At 49.3% G+C, this 21,906-nt stretch overlaps 2 protein-coding genes and 1 long non-coding RNA gene across 30 annotated transcripts in view; 2 read left to right on the top strand and 1 right to left on the bottom strand.

The window, feature by feature from the left end:
• LOC145721989 (uncharacterized) overlaps window positions 1-3,637 on the top strand; it is a 9,824-nt gene extending 6,187 nt beyond the window's left edge. For all 4 annotated transcript variants that reach the window (XR_014146017.1, XR_014146020.1, XR_014146019.1 and 1 more), the window contains one exon: window positions 621-3,637. This is a non-coding gene — a long non-coding RNA (uncharacterized LOC145721989). The remainder of the gene's footprint in view (window positions 1-620) is intronic.
• The window catches only part of POFUT4 (protein O-fucosyltransferase 4), an 88,641-nt gene that overhangs the window by 45,235 nt on the left and 21,500 nt on the right, over window positions 1-21,906 (top strand). The window lies entirely within an intron of this gene.
• CAMK2G (calcium/calmodulin dependent protein kinase II gamma) overlaps window positions 1-21,906 on the bottom strand; it is a 54,592-nt gene that overhangs the window by 13,210 nt on the left and 19,476 nt on the right. For 8 of the 25 annotated variants that reach the window (XM_081822941.1, XM_081822925.1, XM_081822922.1 and 5 more), the window contains exons 4-13: window positions 21,494-21,548; window positions 20,540-20,605; window positions 18,017-18,089; window positions 17,766-17,868; window positions 17,249-17,332; window positions 16,729-16,823; window positions 16,002-16,124; window positions 12,377-12,460; window positions 12,091-12,133; window positions 7,354-7,397 (exon numbers count right to left, since the gene is read on the bottom strand). In XM_081822941.1, coding sequence (XP_081679067.1) covers window positions 7,354-7,397; window positions 12,091-12,133; window positions 12,377-12,460; window positions 16,002-16,124; window positions 16,729-16,823; window positions 17,249-17,332; window positions 17,766-17,868; window positions 18,017-18,089; window positions 20,540-20,605; window positions 21,494-21,548 — 770 coding nt within the window. Of the gene's footprint in view, window positions 1-211; window positions 245-7,353; window positions 7,398-9,471; window positions 9,535-12,090; window positions 12,134-12,376; window positions 12,461-16,001; window positions 16,125-16,728; window positions 16,824-17,248; window positions 17,333-17,765; window positions 17,869-18,016; window positions 18,090-20,539; window positions 20,606-21,493; window positions 21,549-21,906 lie in introns of all 25 variants that reach the window. The other 17 variants (XM_081822918.1, XM_081822917.1, XM_081822924.1 and 14 more) reach the window with 5 other exon arrangements.

Below are 21,906 nucleotides of genomic sequence, written 5' to 3'. Positions count from 1 at the left end.
CACACCGTACACTCCGATGCCCACCGGTCAGGCCACCGGGAGACCTTGGGCTGCGGCCCCCGCCTGGCAGGACAGGCCACGCGTGCCCATACAGCACAGACATGCAGTGAGGATGAGTGAAGTACACGCACATGGCAGAATGGGGTTGCGTGGCTGGCAGGCGGGTGCAGGCAGCATGGAGTAGGCAGATGGGTGGGCAGGCAAGGCTCACCATTAGGTGCACGCTGGAACTCGACTTCCTTTTCTGGACACACCACAGCGAAAGGGAAAGAGAAGGGGAAAGAGGAGGTAAGAAGAGAAGCACAGAGATGCTGCAGGTTAGTGCACCAGCGTGGGCTCTGCCTCAGGAGAAAAGAGCGGAAGAAGGGGACCTGGAGCCCAGCACCCGAAGGATTCACACAGCACCTAGCCCACCAGGCACACACACGCCTCTGGGCCCTTCGCTGTCAGGTTCACAAACACGGATTTAGTGTATTCTAAGATTCTCAGCCTTGCTCACAGAAAGCTTTGTGAAGAGGTTAAGTCACAAGTTTATAAAGGTAACATCTGGCTGCAAATTTGTAGGTTTGGGCTTCTAAGCCTGGCTCACTGTAAGGCTATTTATTTTCTCTCATTACTAGGTCTGCCTGAAATTCGGCTGAGCAGCTACCAGGTATAGCAAAAGCCATTCGAGGCTGTCCTCAGCTTTGGAAACACTAGACTCCTGAACTGAGACTTTTTTGCTGCATCCCTACACTGCTTTTCAGAATAAAGATGGTGAGCTTTGGAAAATCATCTGAAAAACGGTGAGTTGGCGGCATCCCCTTCTTTGTCAGTATGGCCGTGCTCATCCAGAAGATTTCAGCATCTCACTGCATTTTGCAATTAGTGGGACATGGGAGAACAGGAGTGCTGGTGACTAAAAGTGGAGTGATCACAAAGACATCAAGATGGAAACCAAGGGGGATGCTGCAAGCATGATTCCTCAGGCTCGGCCAGATGCTCACGGACGTTATGTTCAGATGTGAAACAAGAGCATAAAAATAAAGACCACATGGAACACTGAAAATACATCTCAGAAGACTGTATCAAAGGTGAAAGGCACTTAAGAAGTTTATAATTAGCTTCCTGGGAGACAGAACACCCCTCGGAACCTGTCTACCTATTGTCTGACTACTGTTCTAGGTACAGTGAATGTGTCAGGTAAATGTTCCTTCCCTCCAGAGGCTGACATCCTACTTTAGAGGACATTTTCAGGACAATATTAAATTCAAAAGGAGGGGACTACAAGTATTTAAAAGAATTTAAAATTATACCTAAAGAAAAAGAAAACCTATAAATAATTGGGCTTCTTTTTTTTAGGTAAATTCTGTGCCCAACGTGGGGCTCAAACCCATGACCCTGAGATCAAGAGTCGCATGCTCTACTGACTGAGCCAGCCAGGCGCCCCCAAATTGGGCTTCTTTTGCATTAGCCTGTTGTTTATGCCCCAAATGTGGGATTTTATTTCCAAAATTATTCCTCAAAAAGAGGACGTTGCTTTACATTCATACTTATCCTTTTATCCAACCAGAGTGTTTACAATGTGAGGGAAGGTCCATCTCTGTCATCTCCTCTGTGCCTAGCAAAATCCCTGAAAGGTTGCATACGATCAACAAACTTTTGCTGAGTTGAACTGGGTTTGCTGACTCTGGTTTTCCCTCAGGCTAAAGCAGAGCACAGGTCTCTAACTTGCCCAGGATCACTGGAGTGAAAACTCTGGGAACACTGACCGGGCCCACCCTTGGTTCTGGTGATGTCCTTTCTTGCTGTGAAAGGCCGGAGCACGCAGTTTTCACCTGGACCTTGCCTTAGGCCGAGCACTTTCAATTGTCTGCTTCACCTAATGGGGAGGAAATTCCCAACCGCAGCTGGATCTCTTTTTCCTCAACTGTCTGGCATGAACACCCAAGACATTCCTTTTTCTACTCAAGGGTTGGTTTCTACTGGATTAGTAGACCTCTGTCAGTTCCTCCCTCCTTTCAGGGCTTTGCCCTCAGCCACGCACAGCCAAGCTCCTCTCAACCAGCCCACTACAGCACTGTTTAAATACCAGATCATTTTTAAAGAACCACATCTCACTTTTATTTACAAATTAAATATTTATTTAAAATTGAAATCCAGAAAAGGATTCAAACCTACTTTCCACACTTAAACAAATATTCAAACAGTACTTAAGGAAATGGCTATATCCCTTTTTCTTTTGTTCCTTTATTTTTTTTTAAAGACTGGATGGCCACTCTGGCCTGGGATGAGCAACATGCACTAACTGTCCTCAACTGGGGGCCTCTCGGGATCTGAACGTTTGTGGCCCCTCCAGTCTTGTCCTTGCAAATGGCTGTCATTCTTCTACAGACCCTGGGTCCCTGTATCCACTCTCAGAGAAACCGAATCAGAACCTGGGGTCCCTACACTCAAGAGCACAAAGTGGACTCAATGCTCAAACCCATGCAATAATAATATTCCAGCATCTTGTGAAAGCTTCTGGAGAGTGAGGAGGAAACCTTCCGATAGACCTTAAACACCAGGAACTGGGAAGTGAGAAGCTGGGAAAGCAAGGTGGGGTCTATAAGAGACCCAGGCTGCTCACAGGTCAGCATCTTCTGAGCAACCTCACAGGCCTCCCTCATACACATGGGTCGTCACCTTGACCTTCAAGGGAGTCCAGAAAAGTCGAACCCCACACATCTTGCTTTGCCTTCCCCTCTGCCTTTCGCAGCACTTACGTCCAACCATGCCATTCATTGTTATATACACGTTCCAAATTCTAAAAGGTCTGCAGCCACGTTAGGAACAACTTGGAAAACAAAGAAGGGAAAAAAAAACCCCACCCATAATCCTATCTCTCTTGCTAGTCTTTTTTCTCATGTAATTTAGAAACATCATTATAAGCTACATCCGAGTTGATGCCTTACTTTTGAAAACAAATAGTATTTTGATTTTAATTCTGATTTTCAAAGGATTGCATGGTCTAGGTAAAAAATGTAGAAAATACAGAAAAATATATAAAATGAAAGTTTCCCAAATTCCCATCACCCAGTGAAGTTACTATTAACACTTCATGGGGTTTCCTCCAGTTTCTCTTCCATCCACTTAATATATACTGAATATAATCGACAAACACATTGTTTTTTTAAACAAAATTTATATGACAGTGTATGTATACTGTTTTGTATCCCACTTTTCCCACTTAATATAAAACATATCATTATATAGTCATGAAAAATTAATAACTCTGTAAAGGTCTAGTAAATTGGTTTCCTGTAATTATTTAGTCATTATCTTATTGACTTTTGAAATCGTCGCCAATTTTTTCAGTTAGAATGTCATGTTGAACATCCTTCTGCTTTCAGTTTTTCCATACTTTGAATTATTTCTCTTCACTCCTAAAGTTTGTTTATTTTAGTATTCTCTACATCCAGTGTGGGGCTTGAACTCACGACCCCAAGATCAAGAGTCGCATGCCCTTCCAACTGAGCCAGCCAGGCGCCCCTTGAATTACTTCTTTAGGAGAAATTCCCGAAGTAAAATTAAAGGGTAAAACCAGCAGGGACAATTTTTATGGTGTTTGACATGCTGTCTGTTTCCAAAAGGGCCATTGCTATTTATGTTACTATCCCAAACTTAAAGAGTCAAAATATGGCACCTCATTTCAACTTGCATTTTGCTGATACTAGTGAGGCTAAACCTCCACATTTGTTAACCAGTTCTACCTCCTCTTTTCTTGGTTTTCAGTGCAACCTCTCTGACCATTTATCTACTGGGTTTTGGGGGGGACTCTTATTTGCTAGGGAGAGTTTTGTTTTTTTTTTTTTAAGATTTTATTTATTTATTTGACAGAGAGACACAGCGAGAGAGGGAACACAAGCAGGGGGAGAGGAGAGGGAGAAGCAGGCTCTCTGCCGAGCAGGGAGCCCAATGCGGGGCTCGATCCCAGGACCCTGGGATCATGACCCGAGCCGAAGGCAGACGCTTAACGACTGAGCCACCCAGGTGCCCCTATGGAGGCTTTTTTGTATAAAAATAATATTAACCCTTGATATCACACCTGCTGTGAATATTTTCCTCAACTTGTTGCTGGCCTTTCAATTTTGGTTGGTCATTCCCTTCTTAAACATTTGCATCTTTGCCTTTGTTCCCACCACTATATTCAAAGTCTTTTCTCATGCACAGAACTCGCTGGGCGCATAGCAGGGTCGGACACTAGCTTCCCCACGTATGTTCTCATTAGAAGCAATTTATTTAACCATCTGCTTGCCATGCCCTCATCCTTCTCAGTGCTCTGTAAGGTCCGACATTGTTGCACACTTCTGTTCTTCCCCCACCTCTTCTGCCTTTTGATGATTCCTCTTCTTCCAGCCTCTCAATGACAGATGGCCCTGAAATTTTGTCTTTACTGAACTCTTAAACCTTCATGTGCTTTAGATTCATATGGGAGAAGGGGAATATTATTAAAATTCAGATTCTGCCTCCCACCCAAGGCTTCCTGAATCTGAATTCCAGGCTGGACCCTGTAAGCGGTATCTTTTTAATTAGTTCCTTCCACTAATATTACATAGTTGCGCCTGACACTCATCCCTGGGGTCAGCCATCTAGAAAGTTCCATTAGAAACCTATCCTTCAATGGCTTCATTGTCCATCTTTTTACCACCATCTTGGCTGAAACTGCTTTATTTCAGGTCCTGTTTTGTGCAATCATTCTTTCCTTCAGCCTTTCGGAGCTACTGAAGTTCCCAGAATCATCACACTGTTTCACATCTATATATCTTATGCTATTCCCTCTGCCTGGAATATCCCCCTCCCTGTCCTGCTCACTTCGACCTAGCAAGATCCTTCAGCCCAGTTCATGGGTCATCTCCTTCAGGAAGATTTCCTGTTTTGGCTTAGATGCTGGTCTCTGCTCCCCCAGGGCCCGCCCTGAGCACACCTCCTTTGACAGACCTGCCCAGAGCACCCAGGACTGCTGGTTTCCCTGATTCTCCCCAACTCTGAACACCTTAAAGGGTGGATTATATCGCTGTCTTCCCAGCTCCTGAAGGACGGAACTGGCCGAGTGAGTGAACGCATGGGATTCACTCACATGAGTCCCCATCTCCATGTGTAGTGCTGACCTCTTCCCTGGGCCACATCAGGTACTCCCAGCACCTTAAAAGCCCTCTCCCCCCAGATCACCTGTCTCTCCACCTCAGTGGGGTCCAAATAAAACTCTTGCTATCAAAATGGGTATTCCTTCACAACTACTCCCATTTCTAGCAGAGGTTCCACCAATTCTTCCAACATTCAAGGAACTTTGACATCATCTTTGATGGGTCCTTTCTAACACATCCAGTATGAACTTCCTTGGACACACCTCTAAACAGAGCTAACAGCTAATCAGAGCCTCACAATCCTGGTGACAGCTGGACCAATTCTCCGTAGGTAGTGCCTATTCTCGTTGGTTGGTGCCTGGGTTCTTCTGGGGGTGAAGTATTTTCAATAGTAGTCCTTTCTAATCACCTTTTCTTCACCCTATGCCCAGATTATAACAAATTAACTGATACCTCTGTGTCTAGTTCCCACCCTCTTCTAGTCATCCTTACACACTCAGCAAAATCTTTTAAAAACACTGCTCTCACCCATAGCTTCCCTGCTCAGTGGCCTACATTTCCTGTGGTCTGACACACAAACCTCCAATCCCACTGCCCAACCAGACCAATCCAGCTGTAGTTTCGACATCCTTCTAGCACAAACCCCGTGTTCCAGTTGGGCAGAGAACATCAATATATAGGATAGAATCCATAAAAATATTTTGTTGTTTTTAAGTTATAACAGGAACACCTTCTCATTTTAAAGAAAACACATGTACAAAGTGAAAAATGAAAGGTGTGTCTTTCCACCCTGTCCTCACCTCCAATCCCATTCTCTAGAGGCAATCGTTGACTGGGTTCCAATCTTCCTACATCCTTTAAGCTTTCTCCAATAAGTTTTTGCCCAGTAGCTTCTTGGACTGAACCATGTAATGTAGGGTCCAGTACCATAGACCATTCAGTGCTTAGCTGATTCCAGGTGTGTCCAATTTCCTCTTCAATTAACCTTGCAACTTCTCAAAGCTAGATGAAAACCACATCACCTCTTCTACCTTTTGTGGGCCCCTAGAACTGAGTGCAGCACTGGGCCTCTGATAGGTACTTATTAAATACTTTGTAAAGAATAACTGATTCTAGCTTCTTTCCTGGATAGAAATATGCAAAATCTCTCTCCAGCTAAGCCTGCCACCTTTTCCTAACTTGGTTCCCCCATTCCAGTTCATGTCCCTATAACTGGGGGGCTGCTGGTCACACCCCCAGATCCACGTCAGTTGGTGTGTGTGGAGCCCAAGCTCCCCTCCTTGGTGCAGAAGCACACAGAAGCAGGCATGCAGAGAATGAGGGAAAGAGGAAGGGGAGCGGGGAGGGGAATGGGGCACACGTGTATATCTCAGCTGGGGACAAAAGATCCTGGGGAAAGGCCCAATTTCAACTTTGGTTGGGATGTAAAGGCTTGGATAATTTCATCGTTTGAAATACCCTATGGTGTCAATTGGTAGGCTTCAAGACAGTATGAACGCCTATCCGATGCCCCAGCCCCAGGACCCGTTCTGCCCCCAAAGCATTTACAGAACACTCTGGGCCCTGTGAGGAGGACCCCTAGCCACCTCTCCTTCCCCTTCACCAAGCAGCCACTCCCACTAAGGCTTTCCGCTGGTCCCTGTGCGCCCCTGTTCTCTCCTCTTGCTGTGATCCCACGGGAAAAGCTCCCTCATCAAATGGGAGCGATCTGTGATATACCACATCCCTCGCCTATTTCTGAGGAGCCTATAACTCTAGAAAGTTGAAGACACTTTTCACTTAGTGGCATTTGAGCTGGGTTCTGGAAGTGCTTTGGAGATAAGACAAAAAACTAAAAGGACAGGGGCTTCAGGTTCCAAGCCCTGTACCCTGGGTCAACCAGGCCAACTTTGCTTTCATTTGATAAAAAGGGTTTGTGCTCCAAAAAGAAAAAGGAAAAAAGAAGATTACCCAAATGACCTCAAAAACCCTGAGAGTCAAGCCGTGGAGATGAGGCATGTGTCTGCAGTCAGGTTCAGGACTGAGCTCTAGGAAACCATAATTTAGATCACTTTCCCTGAGTCTTTATGTTCCAGCTAGGGTCAAAAGAAACACATTTTTCTTCTGCCCTCCCAGGCCAATGGAACCTGCTGTTCTGAGCACAAAGGTTTCTGGTTTTAAAGCAGAAAAGCAAGGATAGGAAGGTTCCTGGGGAAAGGAGGAACAAAGCCAAGAACCCCTCTTGGGCTAGAGGGGCGGAGACACCTACCTTGACACCGCCGTCCGACTTCTTGTTCAGTAGGCTTTTGGCAGCTGTGAAAACAAAAAGGAAAATCAAGCCTCTTGCACTGTCCCCTCTCCCTAGCCTAAGTCTGGCAGCCGGATCCGCAAGAGTCTGTTGTGTCTGACAAGGGGGCCAGGAGTCTCCTGAAGCCCCTGGAAGAGGCCCTTCCTGGGAGCCCCAAAGCAAGAAGGGCTTCTCAAGCTGCGTCAGACCCTCAGGGTGGCGCCCCAGGATCTCTCCTGCCACGGAAGAGGGCTCAGCGGAAACAGGGACACGCTGCACATGGGAGGAGAAACCACATTCAGTACAGGAGCTGCCTGGGGTACTGGGAACTCTGCCTTCAACAGCTTCCACCCAGGTCTGGAAGCAGAGTGCCAGGGTGAAAGGTGAGGGCTCCGTCCCTAGATGCCATGGAGTTCCTCAGAACGGCCAAGCTGGAAGGATGCAAGACATCTCCTGAGAGCTCTTAAGAAACAAGAGTGTCACAGTTCACGAAGGAGACCTCAGACGTGAGGACAGACAGACACAGACACAGAGACCAGGACCACCTACAGGAGGGTTTTGCCAGGGGGGTTGAAGCCTTGACTGGGCAGGTCCTCACCAGGCTTATGGGGTCCTATCTGCCCCTCTTTCCTCAGTCTACTCTCTGGAACCACTGAGCAGGAAGGACTGGGCAGAATAGCGAGGTAGTAAACGGATTCCAGCCAGGCACGGATGAGGCTCAAGGCTGACGAGCTTTGTGTAGGAAGGCTGGTGACACCTGCTGGTCACCAAGGCCACAGGAACGTAGCACAGTAGGATGGGAGAGTCTGGGAGCCACAGGGGGATGGAGTTAGCCCAACTGTCTGATCCACCTGGACTTCACTGGATCTACCAGTTGGTACCTGTATGACACTGAGTGAGTTACTTTATCTCTCTGAACCTCAGTTTCTTTATAAAATGGGATAAAATAGGGCCTAGGTCACAGGACAGGCGTGGGGACCTAAGGGGACCATGCATGAAAAGCACTAGGTGGAGTGCTTGGCACATAGCAAGTACTCACTAAGTGGAAACCATTGTCACTATTACTGCTGCCATTCTTCCCTTCAGGGGCCATTCCTACCCAAGCCGGGTCCCATCTCTCTCCAGTGAGAATAGGGATCCCTCCCTCACAAGAATTCTGACCTCCCAAAATGGCCTATGAGCCTATCTCCAGTCATGCTGGGGTGATGTGAAACTTATTTTTTTTTACATGCTGGGGGGATCTGAAACTTATTTTTTTAATGTGTTTACTACGATGCCTGACCACCTGCTATGTTAAGTGCTTTATATACATCAGAGTTCTGAACTCTGGCTGCCCTTTAGAATCACTTTTGGAGAGCTCAACAAAAATCATTATGCCTATCCCATGCCCTAGGGATTCTGATTTTATTTGTCTGGGGTGGGGGTGTCGGCATCAGGATGTCTGACAGACTGTCCTCTACAGGCAGGGTTGAGAGCCTTCGACGTACATGATCTTAATCATCGCCATATTATTTAAAAATTAGCGCCACCGGAGAAAGGAGGAAACTGAGGCTGGGAAGGCTGACGAGACTCGCTCGGGGTGTGGCAGGGCTAGGATCCAAACCCAGGGACGGCTCTCCCCACAGCTTCTACACTCTAGGGCCTTTCAGACTTGGAGGCCTGCAAATGCCAGACTTCACAATTTTGAGGGGGATGGTGGCTTCCTCTGTGGGGTCTCCCAGCAGTGCTGACGAAGCCTAGTCCTAGCACTGGGCAGCTCCGGCCACGCCCAGGACTGTCTCTTGGGGGGGCTGCCGCCGGCCGCAGCCCTCAGGCAGGCCAGGCTCTCGGCCGTCTGGAGGAAAGCCTCCTGCTGCCCAGCTCCACGTCCCCAGGCTATTGCCTCCTGAGAGTTGGCAAGCGCCCAGCATGCATGGCTGGTTAGGGGGCTCTGTGACACCAATGCGCTCGCAGATGCCAAGTTAGGTGGTCCGTCCGGCATGCCCATCTCAGCCCGCAAGCATGGGACTCGCCTCCCTGGTGAGTGGGCCTGGCATGCTGGCCCTCCTGGTGGGGTGGCAGGGAGCCGAGGCAGGCGGTCGGGGGACTCATGCCACGTACCTTGCCCGGCCAGGCCGGCGGCGCTCGCGGCAGGCGAGGCGGGGGCGGAGCTCTGCCTGCCAACTGAGGGGATACAATCTCTCAGTGCACAGAGCTGCCGCAAAGCCACAGGGGCCCGTCAGCAGCGAGCATGCCCCAGCACAGGGCGCGGGAACCGCTGGCCGCCCACGCACAGCAGGGCCCAGGCGGCGTGGCCAAGCCAGCCGAGCTGGGGGAGCGAAGGCGCCAGGGGCAGGCTGATGAGCAGGTGCAGCCAGTCCTGCAGCAGTCTGGGGACCTGAGAGGACTGGGTTCGGTCAGGGTGTGGGGATCACCACAGCTCTGGCACCTGTCCCATGAGCACCTCAGGCCAGGGTCTCCAGGTAAAAGCCTGAATCGGCGAGAGGCGGTGTCCTTTCTGAGGCAGCTGAGCCCTAGCTTGAGGCTGTGAGGAAATGGAGCCTCATCTTCACATCTTCCCTCCCTAGGGGACCTAAATGAGGACATTATCAGAGAGCCCTGTCCTCTGGCCATATTCCAAACAGGAGGGACTCTGGCATTTGAGGCCCATGGAGGGTTCATGGCCCTTGTTCAGCTAAGTTTGCTGATGGGCCCCAGCTCCCTATCCCTCTCTTAATCCTCTAGTTCCTCAGAGACACGGGTTGCTTTCCTTCTTACAGGCAGGTAGCCAGGACAGACCGTTTTTCTCAGCCTGTATTTCAGTATTCCGAGGGTGAAGATGCCCAAGAAATGAGCCCCCGGAAAGAAAACAAAGGCTGCTGAAGCAATACATTCTAGAACCCCTGATTCCACTATTAGCGAACCTGCTAGAGTCCAGGTCGCACCCCCTGTTTGGGGTAAACTCAGCAAACAGCCTAGTTCACGCCTAAAAAAAAAAACCACACAGGCGCTCTTCCTTCTTGATATACTTGGTGACACCTCTTTCTAGAGAAGCTTCTAGAGACAGGCTCTGTCCCTACCTGTTCCAGAGTCAGGGCAGCAGAGGTCATCCTAGAATGCTTGTAGCACTTTTTTGGTCTCCTCTGACCCAGGGCAAAGTGAGCTCAATGGCTGACAAGGTCTGGGCAACAAGGACAGGAGGAGGCTCTTTAAGAATGAGTGAAAATGCTTTGTCCTAACAGAGAGCCCAGTCTCCTGAAACCAGGATACCAATTTCCTGAAATGGATGGGGGTGGGGGTGGGGGTTGAGATGGAGGATTTCCCAGGCTAGAAGGGAAGTAGTAGCCTGTCGTCACATTTCTTCTACTCGGAGAGACAAGAGATCACCATTCTAGTTTGGCACAGAAATGCCCTCGAGTATCCTCTGAAAGGCTCTCATACTTCTGAGAAAGTAGAAGCTTCCAGTAATTCTGAGGACAAGAAGTCTGATATGGAACTACAGCTCCATCTCTACTCTCATTTGTGAGAGTAGAATCCACAACCACGTCTTCCCCTCATGGATACCCACATAGGAATGAGCCCCAAACCAGGAGCACAGGGGATGGGCCTGAGGTGGGACACTTCCCTGGCTCACTCTCCAGTCCTGCCCCTCTGGCGCCCGGTGGCCCTTGCTTGGGTTAGAGTGCATGAAGCCCTAGGACTTCTCCCCTACGGCATCCTCAGACCCGGGGCCCTTAGGTTACCCTGAACCAGCACAGACAAGCCCCTCAAGCTCAAGGGAGCAACCTTAGCCTAAAGTGGCGGCCGAACAACCCTGTCTCCATGTCAGTGTAGAAGGAAAGCAAGGGAAGGAATCTCGCTATGAAAATGAGAAAAGGGAGTCTTCAACCAAAACAGTGGGACTGGGGGGTTGCAGGGCTGGGAAGGCCAGGTGGGGGGTGGTGTGCAAGGTGGGAAGAGACCTTCTGCCTTCAGTTAAGTTTTGACATTAACCTTTTCCTCAAAGAAGGCCACTGTGCTTCCCCACTGAGGGCAAACAAGATGGGGGTGGGGGTGGGGTGGGTGGGGTGGGGTGGGTGGGGTGGGGTGGGGTGGGGTGGAGTGTCTTGCATCTTAAAAAAAAATACCAAGTGATTTACAAATTACTGGTCCCAACTATCCCAATTTTTCCGTCAAATTTAAGCAAGTTGCTTTCCCTCCATCCTGCTGCTCTCTCTTTCTTCCCTTTTACAGCTAGTATTGCAAAGCATATTATAAGCACAGTCTCTGGAAAATGATTAAACATCTGGAAAAATTTCTATTAGTCATTGCTATTTAGACACAACGAAGTAGAGACCGTCCCAGTAGACAAATTAATGGTGGTGGTTGAGAAGATTCACTACACCTCATCTCTTTCTTTCTTTTCCCCAGCCCATTGTCCAATACCCTATCAACTGGCTAAAATCCTAAAGCGCTGAGAGTCTTTAGAGAATTAAATAGGAATCCCCAGGGACAAGGTAAATGGGAGGCTGGGCAGGTTACTCCTCGGGAGGGTCTAAGGAATAGAATTCATAAATGTGAACCCAAGAGAGGTCCCCCAGAATCTCATGTTATAGGACCCAGCAGCAGCAGCCCCCTCAAAACAGGGTCTTCTTCATCTTGGTCAAGGTGTTGCCTAAGACACCCAGCACCGGGATGGCAACACCCCATTCTGACCCACTCACCTCAGCAGAATTAAAGCGCACAGGTGGGGAAACATACCTGAAAAGTTTCTGGAGACAAGCATGGTCGTGAGGATGGCACCCTGGGGGAAAGAAGAGGGGCCTGTGAATTCAGCTGGACTCTAGAAAAGCATAGCCTGGTGTTAGGCAGAGGGCAGCCACTGGCCAGAACTTCAAGACCTCAGATCTTTGGGGCCCCCCAACATGTATAACCTTCATAGCTCAGCTCCAGCCACAAAGGGGGCTTCCTCTTGTGATGGGGCAGGGGGTGGACTGTCAACAGCTGTGATTTCAGGATGCTGGCAGCCTGGAAAAGCAAGACTCACCTTCAGTTTTCTCCGAGCGTTGAACTTGCGCAAGCACTCCACAGTCTCTTGACGATGCATCATGGATGCCACTGTGGATCGTTGCTGGAAGCCAAACAGACAGGCCTGTGAGCCCTCCAGCCGGGCCCTCTGCCCCTCACCCTAGTCCCGGCACTGACGGCTGTGTGCTCAGCCGCCCCAGAGTTGATCCAAAGCTAAAATGAAGTCATAGATGTGAAAATGCTTTTAGAATAAAAGCACTACCCCAAACTCAAGGTTATGTAAGGACAATAATCTGAACACAAAAACACCACTGATAATTGATGCTAGATTAGGAGGGTGTGTGAGACAGCACTCTCCCCTTCCTTGGGAAATGGAAGCTATGGAACAGAAGAGAGTATCCTGTGTGTTGTGATCCCCATGCAGTCACTCCTTCAGCAACTGTTTACTTAGCACCTACCACATTCCTGAGCAGTGAGAGAACAGGCAGGGTTCCTGCTCTCTACAGAGAAGGTTCATTCCTTCCAAGAGCCCCTCTCAACACACCCCCACAAGGACCTGAATAAAGCTGTGATCTGAGAAGCTAAGGGTCTTCACCTTGAAGCATCCATTCTTTTCATCATTTTGGATGGTAATTTTTCTGCAATGTAACTTCCTTCTTCCTTAAAGAGTCCACTGGAAATGATTTACAATGATTTCCTTGATGACTCAGTATCAATTGTTACATAATATCATAATATAGTGACATCCTCAGGGGCTACTGAGTTATATAAGTTGGTGGAAGGTGGGGACTCCAAAAATGACTCCCAGAACATAGTATATCCCTAGTTTTTGAGTACCCGTTTTAAGTTGCTCACCCCTTCCCTTAGCTGTTGCTGTCCTTGCTAGCCTGCTAGGAAGATAAATCCTACAACATGCAGCTTGGTGCCCATAACCCCATTGGGCTGCCCCACAATCCTGTTCCTCACCCCTGGCCCACTTCTTTTCCTGGTTTCCAAAGCAAGTCTCCCAACCTCCTCTACCTTTTCTGAGTCTTATAATTTTACCTCTTCCTCCAAAGTATAAATTTCTCCACAAAGAGAAATCAGAGATCCTCATGCAAGAACTCCTTCGACTTCAGACCCCCGTCCACAAAGTGATTTTCATTTGCTTTCAACCTCTTTTTACTATCCCAATCTTTGCTTCCTCAGTGAGTCAATATTTTAAACCCCTTATTCTAGACTATATTCGTCTCTGCAGTCTAAACACTATATTCAAGCCTCTCCTTAAACAAAAACTTAAAAACTCCTGACTCATCATCTTCTCTCTATAGTACCATTTCTTTCTCTCTTCATCCTCACTGAAGAAAGGTTTCGGTCTCTCCCTCCACTGCCTCTGTCAGTGAAATAATGAAACTGGCTTTTAATTGGTCAGAGTCCATGGATTCTTTCCCATCTTTATCAGGGACTCTCTGTGGCATCTGATTACAGACGCTCCCTTACTGAGACCTCCTGTTTCTTAGGGTCTCCTGCTCCTGAACCTCCTTCTGCCACAGAAGTTCTCATTCCCAGCCTCCTTTGCTGGCCCCTCTAACTCAGCCTGTCTTTCCATGCTGGTGTTCAGTGGCCATCCCTTCTCTTACTGAAGCAAATACAAATCCACAGTGGGAATTCCATCAGCATAAAAACAATCCCATTTATTTCAACACCACCCACACAGAAACGACCGCAACCTGCGTTTCCAATTTTGACTTCTTTTCTAATCTCTGGAACCACATTTCTGACTACCCATCTGATATCTCCAGCTAGAGGTCCTCAGACACCACACTCAATCAAACTAAGATCATCATCCTTTCTCACAAACTGGCTCTTCCTCTGGGTTTCCTCTGAGTCAGTGAATGGCACAACTCCGTGCTTCTTACCAGCTCAAAATCTGGCAGTCCCCACAAGTCCCTTGCTCTCTTTCACTCTCTAAATTCAACTGGTCACTAAATCCTTTTGAGCCTATCTACCAAGTATCTCTCAAATTTGTCTACTCCTTGCCATTCCACCCAGGCTCCTAACACTACCCTTAGCTGAGACCTCATTCGGTCTTGCTCGGGCAATTACAACAGCTTCCTGAGCTCTCTGCCCCAGCCTCCTTTCCTTTCAGTTCCATTTTGTACACAGCTTCCAAAGTGACCTTTCTTAACTGGATATTTCATTCCCTCTTTGTTTTTAATTCATTTTTTTAAAAGATTTTATTTTTGGGGCACCTGGGTCTCTCAGTCAGTTAAGCGTCTGCCTTTGGCTCAAGTCATGATCTCCAGGGTCCTGGGACTGAGCCCTGCATTGGGCTAGGGAGCTCATCAGGGAGGCTGCTTCTCCCTCTCCCACTCCCACTCTCCCCTGCTTGTGCGCTCTCTCTGTCAAATAAGTTAATAAAACCTTAAAAAAAAAAAAAGATTTTATTTTTTTTTTCTAAGCCATCTCTACATCCAACGTAGGTCTCGAACTTAGAACCCCGAGATCAAGAGTTGCATGCTCCACCGCCAGAGCCAGCCAGGCGCCCCTTTGTTCCCTCTTTAAACCCCTTAAATGGTTCCCTATGCTTCCCGAATAAAATCCAAACTCATTAGGCAGAAACTTGTATGTCATGGAATCTTTTTGGCTTCATTCTTTTGCATTTTTGTAGGCGTATCTTCATCTACAACTAAACTACTTAACATTCCTTCAACTTGCCACAATTTCCCATGGCCTTTCACCCCGGCTCATGCTAACCTCTGCCTGCAGGTTATCATCCTGAGGAACTCCCAGCCATTTGCCAAGAACCAGGATAGGGGTCACCTCCTCCATGCAGCCTTCAGTAATCTCATTGCTCACCAGATGGCAAGAGTTCCTGTGCACTCATTAGATCCTTTTATGTACTTGCCACATTGCAGAATGGTTGCCTGTTTGAGTGCCTAGCTTCCCAGATAATTTTTAAGATCTTTGAGGGGAGGGACCACGCCTCGCTCATCTTGGTATCGCCAGGACCCATGCAGCGACTGGCACTGAAGAGGCGTTCAGTAAACGTGGGAAAGGACAAATACATAAATGCATCGTGGCTGTCAGGAGGCCTAACTGTAGCAGACCCTGTTCTTAGTTTGAAAACAGACATTTCACTTTATAGAATTTTGCAGAAGTGTTTATGAAAACAGAGTATGGTGATCCACACTGACAGCCTGATCGGGGCGGGGGGGGGGGGTTCGTCTAGGGTGAGTTTTTTTTTTTTTTCCAGTCACGAACTTCAAGATGCTCTTTTTAACTGCCCAGAGGCCCCTTTTGTTTATTTGTTGGGTCTTGGTCACATTTCCATTACAGCTGTGACAGCTGAGATCTGAATATGCACCTGAAGCTTGGCAGTTCACTTTAGGTTCTGCGAGCTGCTTTCCCTCATCAGCTACCTAGAGTCTCAAGGGTCAGCCAAAGCCCTCATTCAGAACTAAGTCACATCTGACAAGTAAGTGGGGGAGAGATAGGTTGAAGCCAACGAGGCCACCTTCCTTGAATCCCTCCCTCTCTGCTGGGTCCTTGCTCAGGGCCCAGAACAATCATTCTCTGCTCATAAACAGGAGTGTGAAGAGAGTACTGAGGGCACACTGAGGGCTGACATCCTGAGCTCCTCCACCCTGGGTGAAGACACTTACACAGACCCATGGATGCTTGAGAGCCTGGTCAGCTGTGATGCGCTTTGCAGGGTTTATGGTCAGCATCTGGTTGATCAAGTTCTTGGCTTCAGGAGTCACTGTGTCCCACTCTGGCGATGGGAACTAAGCAGGAAGAGGGAAAGGAGGCATATGAAATCTGTGAGCCTCACACCCTGAAACGGAGGCTCTGTCTTTGTCCCAACTCCTACAAGCAGGATACCGCGTGCTATCTAAACCTGCCCGGCAGAGAGCTGGGGAAGCCCTGGGGCATCCCAGTACCTGTGCCTACTTAAAGACCAGGCGAGGAAGACAGAATCACGGTTAGAACGCCAGAATATCCGGTCAGAGCAGGGACTCCAACATATTCTGGTTCAACCCCATCTCCTTACTAGAAGGAAACGGCGGCTCCACAACGTGCCCAAGGCCCCACGGCAGTGGGGGGAGCCACGCCACTTCTTGTCCCTATGTTACGTGGCACACCACACTTCTCAGGCCATTCTCTGCAAATAATGGATCAAAGAGCTTCGGTGGGCTCCTCGATTTTACAGCTACCAAGAAAGGCTGTGCAAAAAAAGTTGCTCCTGGGATACGGCGTGGCAAGCATCGAGACCTGTATGCCCATCCTTGGGTCCTCAAAGTCCCTTGACACTCCCTGTATCCCATGACACACTAAACATGCCCCCTCCTGTGGATACAGCCCGAGGGTCAAGAACAAACCAGTCCTTACATCATAGGCCCCAGCCTTGATTTGTTGATACAACTTGTGCTGATCCTCATCCCAGAAGGGAGGGTATCCCACCAGGAGGATATACAGGATGACCCCTACGAGACAGAACACAGGTCATCGGGGTCAGTCACCGACTTCACTGAGGAACCAAGAAAAGCCACACAGGGCTCAGCCACCCAGAAAGTCAAGGTTATACCGGAGGTTGAAGTGGCCATCAGCTGATAATGCTGTACTTCACTCCCCAACTCACGGAGCCCCATCGGGGACCTCTTTAGACGTAACCCATCCTCTAAGGCGTGGGTCATTCCCTCTTTAGGAAGGATGCAGTATAACCCAGGAAACACTTGGGGCAGAGCGTGTGATGAGAACAGCCATCCCCGGGACACTAGAGCAAACACCGTGATTTCACACACGCCCCACACTTGTAGGGCCCACAAGGAATAGCGATGCTTCTTTCTCACCATCGCTGGAAGTTGAGGGCCCTTAACACCAAAAAGCTGAGAGTGTGGAATGGGCTTACCGCAGGCCCAGATATCCACAGGCTTTCCATAGGGATCTTTCCTCAGGACCTCAGGGGACAAGTAACCTGGGGTGCCAGCAAAACCTGCAGCAGAAGAAAGGGCGGAGGCACACTGAACCCACTTTCTCTGTCGTTAAAACCACATCAGCAATTTCCCCCCAAGCCCCTCCTCGTTCCTGCTGTTTTTGCTATATAAGCTCTCAGCACATGGGCAGCGAGAGATGACAGGCTGGGTTTCTTGTAGTGCCCAGAATAAAATCAGAGGGCAAGTCCGTGTGCCTACCAGGAACTCCCATTTCTCCCCAGGGGCAGCAAGAATGCGGTGCTGACAACAGCTAGACTCACTGCACTGAGTCGCCCAGGGCCAGGGGCCGCTCTGTACCCTCCACCCCCTTCTCCAGTCTCTGAGGAGACGGGGACCGTGAAGGGTCTGGCTTCTAGTTCTGAAAGAGGAAAGCAGATCAGGAAGAGGAGGAAGGGCGGGGGCCACATTCCAGGAAGACAGGGTCACTCTTACCAAACCAAGCCTGCTGCTCTCCCTGTACTTCGATGGCTAGGCCAAAATCGGCCAGCTTGACGGCGGCACCCTTGCATTTACTCGCCAGCAGCAGGTTCTCAGGCTGTATGAGGAAGAGAAGACCTCGTGAGGCACCCACCCACCCTCTGGCCCTGGGGAAGCCTAGTTTGGGTCCCCGCAGTCCCACCACCTGGCACCAGGTGGCGCCTACGCTTCACAAGCAGGAGGCAAAGGGGGAGCCTGGGTAGTACCTTCAGGTCCCTGTGGACGATGTCATGCTGGTGGATGTGGTTAACACTCTCCAGAATCTGATGTATACAGTGGCTGCAAAAGCACAAGGAGAAGGAATGTCAGCCACTCATCCAGGACCACACACTACAGATGAAAGCATGGAACTCTGGGTTGCGGAGTCACAAGGAAATCACCGAACAACAGCTAAAATCTTGGGACTCTGGACATCATCTAGTTCAACCTACTTTACAGAAGAATAAACTGAGGGCCAGGCATATTAAGTGGTTTGTCCAGGGTCTCCCACTAGATAAAGGCTAGATAGAGAACACCAGATAGACACTAGATAGAGGACAGACTAGCACAGAGTTCACCATGCCTCCTTAGATGGTAAAGGGCCAATACCACCAGTCCATTTCCAAGAGACTGGGGACACTCCTGAGCAATAGAGACCATCCAACCCCTTCCTTCTTTTCTTCCCCCTATAGTAACTCTGTTCTTGGAGAAGAGGTTTGTGGTGGCATCTTAGGAAGGATAGTACAACTGTACCTCAGTTGTTTTGCTGGGGGGGCACACTCATTCATTTATTTAAACATTGACTGACTATCTCCAGGCACTGTGCTTGGTACCACACAGACTGTAAAGATGAGTAAGACCTAGTGCCTGCCTTGAAGTTTATCATCTAGTAGGGGAGATAAAACCCAGTACACAGACCCCTTCAAGAAAAGATGTCCTTAAGAAGGTTCCAAACAGGGCAACCGAAGAGCATTTCTGGTAATGATTTTGCATAGAAAAAAAAAAAAAAAAAAAACTAACCCGGGTCACCTTCAGCTGCGATTTCTTTTCTTTCTTTTTTTCTTAGATAGGCTCCACGCCCAGTGCGGGGTTTGAACTCAATATGGGGCTTGAACTCACGACCTTGAGATCAAGAGTCGCATGCTCACCAACTGAGCCAGCCAGGCACCCCCACTGCCATCCTGAATCAGGCTGCCCACCTTCCAACACATCCTGCCACACTTGCAGTCAAACTCCTGGCAGGGAGCATTGGCGATCTAGAGCAATGGTGAAAACTGGGGGACATCTGGTAATGCCTGGAGACATTGCTGGTTGTCACAGTTAAGGTGGAGATGCTACCGGCATCCAGTGGGTAGAGGCCAGGGATACTTCTAAAACTCTACAGTGCACAGGAGTGGCCCTCACAACAAGAAATTATCTGGCCCCAAATGTTAGTGGTGTTGAGGTTGAGGATCACGGGCCTAGAGAATGAGGCCCCGGTCAGCAGGTACCGGCAGGTACGTGCAGCAGGCTTGCAGAGAGGTGCTCGGCTGGTGACCCGGACTTCTGACTCCTTCTCTAAAATCTGATTCTGGGGCTTCCACAAGAGCCAACGGGTCTTACGAGTCTCCTGGAGGCTGAGGCTCAGGCCTCCCTTCAGAACACAGCCCATGAGTAGGCCAAAGAGACTTTAAGACTGAGCTGAAGAGGCGAGTCTCCACAGAAATGTATAATTAGAACAGAGCCAGGCTAGCAGAGAGAGCCTTCTGGCCAAAAATGGCAAAAGTGCGAAGTGTCCCAGCAGAGCCAGGCCAAGCCCACTGGTACAGTCACACACCACCCCTCCCCTCCCCCTGGCCAGCCCTCCCTCCTCCCCGCCAGGCTCCCAGGGCGGTCACCGCCTCCTCCTGCCCCAGGGTCTGGTCCTCCCCTGCCGGCACTGGAATTCATCTCCCCACTTGAGAAGTTTTCCTGAGGCTGAAGCATCTGAAGTTGATCAGCAAACACTGGCCTCTCAGGGTTGAGAAATTTGTGAGGAAGCTGCACTCCCCCACTCTCTAGAGGCAGCCAGAGCTGCCACATATGCCAGATAAGCTGCAGGCAGGATGATCAAAACCAGGTTGCATGGACATCACCCTCGGAGAAAACTCGGGGCCTGGGGGAGGAGCCGAGGCGGGAAGGACAGGCCACACAAATACCCGAGAGCTGCGGTGTGGGCAGAATTCTGCCAGGGCTGCCACGGGGGGCTGAGGGCTGAGGGATGTGGCCAAGGAACGGTCCTCCCGCCTGAGGTGCCCCACACCAGGGCTGGTCATGGTGGTCAAGAGACTAAGGGATCCAGGCTGGAATCTCTTTTGAGAAGGTTCCTGGTTGATTAGCCCAGATGTTTACACTCCTTCAGAACACAAACCACGTTTTCTCCATCTCTGGATCATCCCCAGAGTGCCTTGCACACAGTAAAATTTGTCAAAGGAAAGAAGCAGGGGTAGGGAGGGCCCTTGGGCAGGCTTGCAAGTACACAGTAGTGCAAAGAAAAGGTATTTCTGGGGTGAAAGGGTAAAGGAGACTTGCAAGTGCTTCCCCTCTGCCAAAAAAAAGACGGCTCTAACTTTTAACATCACCCAAAAAATGCAGCCCAGGTCCAGCTCTATGGAATCTTTGTCCAGACAGAAGATCTTCTGATCTATATCCAAAGACTCTTCAAACAGGCACAAAGCCTGTCCCCCTGAAGTGGCCAAGACTCACCCAGAACTCTAGGGTCCTTGTCTCACCTGGCATCAGCTTCACTGTAGTACTCTCTGGCCACGATGTCTTCAAACAGCTCCCCGCCGGTAACACTGCAACCAACAGACAGAGAGGGTCAGAGGAAGCAGGTCAGCTGGCCAATCCCAGCATCCAACAGGCAACAGGTCACACCACGGAACAGCTTTTAAAGAAATCCCAACTCCACATGCATTCCATCTGAGAGCCCAAACATGTTCCATCCTTCAATGACGTGGGGCTTCTCCCTGGGGTAACGTGGGCCCTCCCTTCCTCCTGCACATTTCTGTGTCTATAATCTACAGATTAGCTAATACTCAGGCAAAGATGAATATACAGGGATCTAAGAGAAAATTATCAACCTACTCAGAAAGTCATAGTTTTATTTGAGACCAATATCAATACTGAGATACACAGCTGCCCAAGAAGGACAGACCTACTCCTAAAGTTGAAGAATAATGAGATCAAGGACACAGAGACCCAATCCTGAAAATACCAGAGAGGCATTTCCAGGAGGTGAAGAGCTACTTTTGAGATATTTAACCACAACCAAAGTGGAGGAGAGACCAAGTGGAGTCCAGTTTATGACTAATAAAAGCCACCTTTAATTTCCCAGAATTTTTAAGGTCATGCGAAGAGCTGTAGTCTATTTCTCCACTAAGGACAACACAACAAGAAACAAGAAAAAAAAAAAAAAGCATCTGCACAAGGTGTGCTGCTGAACAGAAATGTGAGAGTAATGCCATCTGGGGGTTTGGAGCCCTGGGGAGACCGTGAGTGAGCAACGAGGTCCCCTCCGCAACCTGCCCATTACCAGAGGAAGGTCAAAATCAAATCCTTTCCCTCAGGCAAAGGAGAGGGGGCCCTCGGCAGAGGCTGAAGACCCAGTTTAGGTCTTTCTCCAAGCCTTCATGGTGAGCCAGCTGAAGGGAAAGGCCCCCACACCCTCAGAAAGTGGCACTTACAGGTCAAACACGAGGTAGTGAAACCCTTCTTCAGAAATACTGTCATGGAGGCGCACTGCAAGAGAGGAGATGGGGACAGAGATTAACAGAGAGAAACCTTGGAAACCTACTCCTCTCCTCAGCAACCCCACCCCTGCCCCAGCCTGCCAGCCTCCCTGGACGATCTCCTGAAGGAGTGGCAGTGAGAAGCGGCGACATGCCTGTCACCCCCACCCCCAAGACGAGGTGACAGGGCTGCAGAGCAGAGAAACAACCAGACCCCGGGTCCAGTGCTCCAGCTGCCACCTCAGACCGCCTCAGACGTAGGCAAGAGAGAGAAGCTTTGTGGCTAAGAAGACAAGACAGAGAGAAGCAGGAACCTTCCCAGAGGGGCTAGTCCCAAAGAAGGAGGTCCTGGGATCTGCTGCATGACG

Source organism: Leptonychotes weddellii, chromosome 6 (genome assembly GCF_054177405.1).
Source record: "Leptonychotes weddellii isolate Sample4059 chromosome 6, ASM5417740v2, whole genome shotgun sequence".
NCBI lineage: Eukaryota > Metazoa > Chordata > Mammalia > Carnivora > Phocidae > Leptonychotes > Leptonychotes weddellii.
This window is presented reverse-complemented; position numbering and strand designations above follow the sequence as displayed.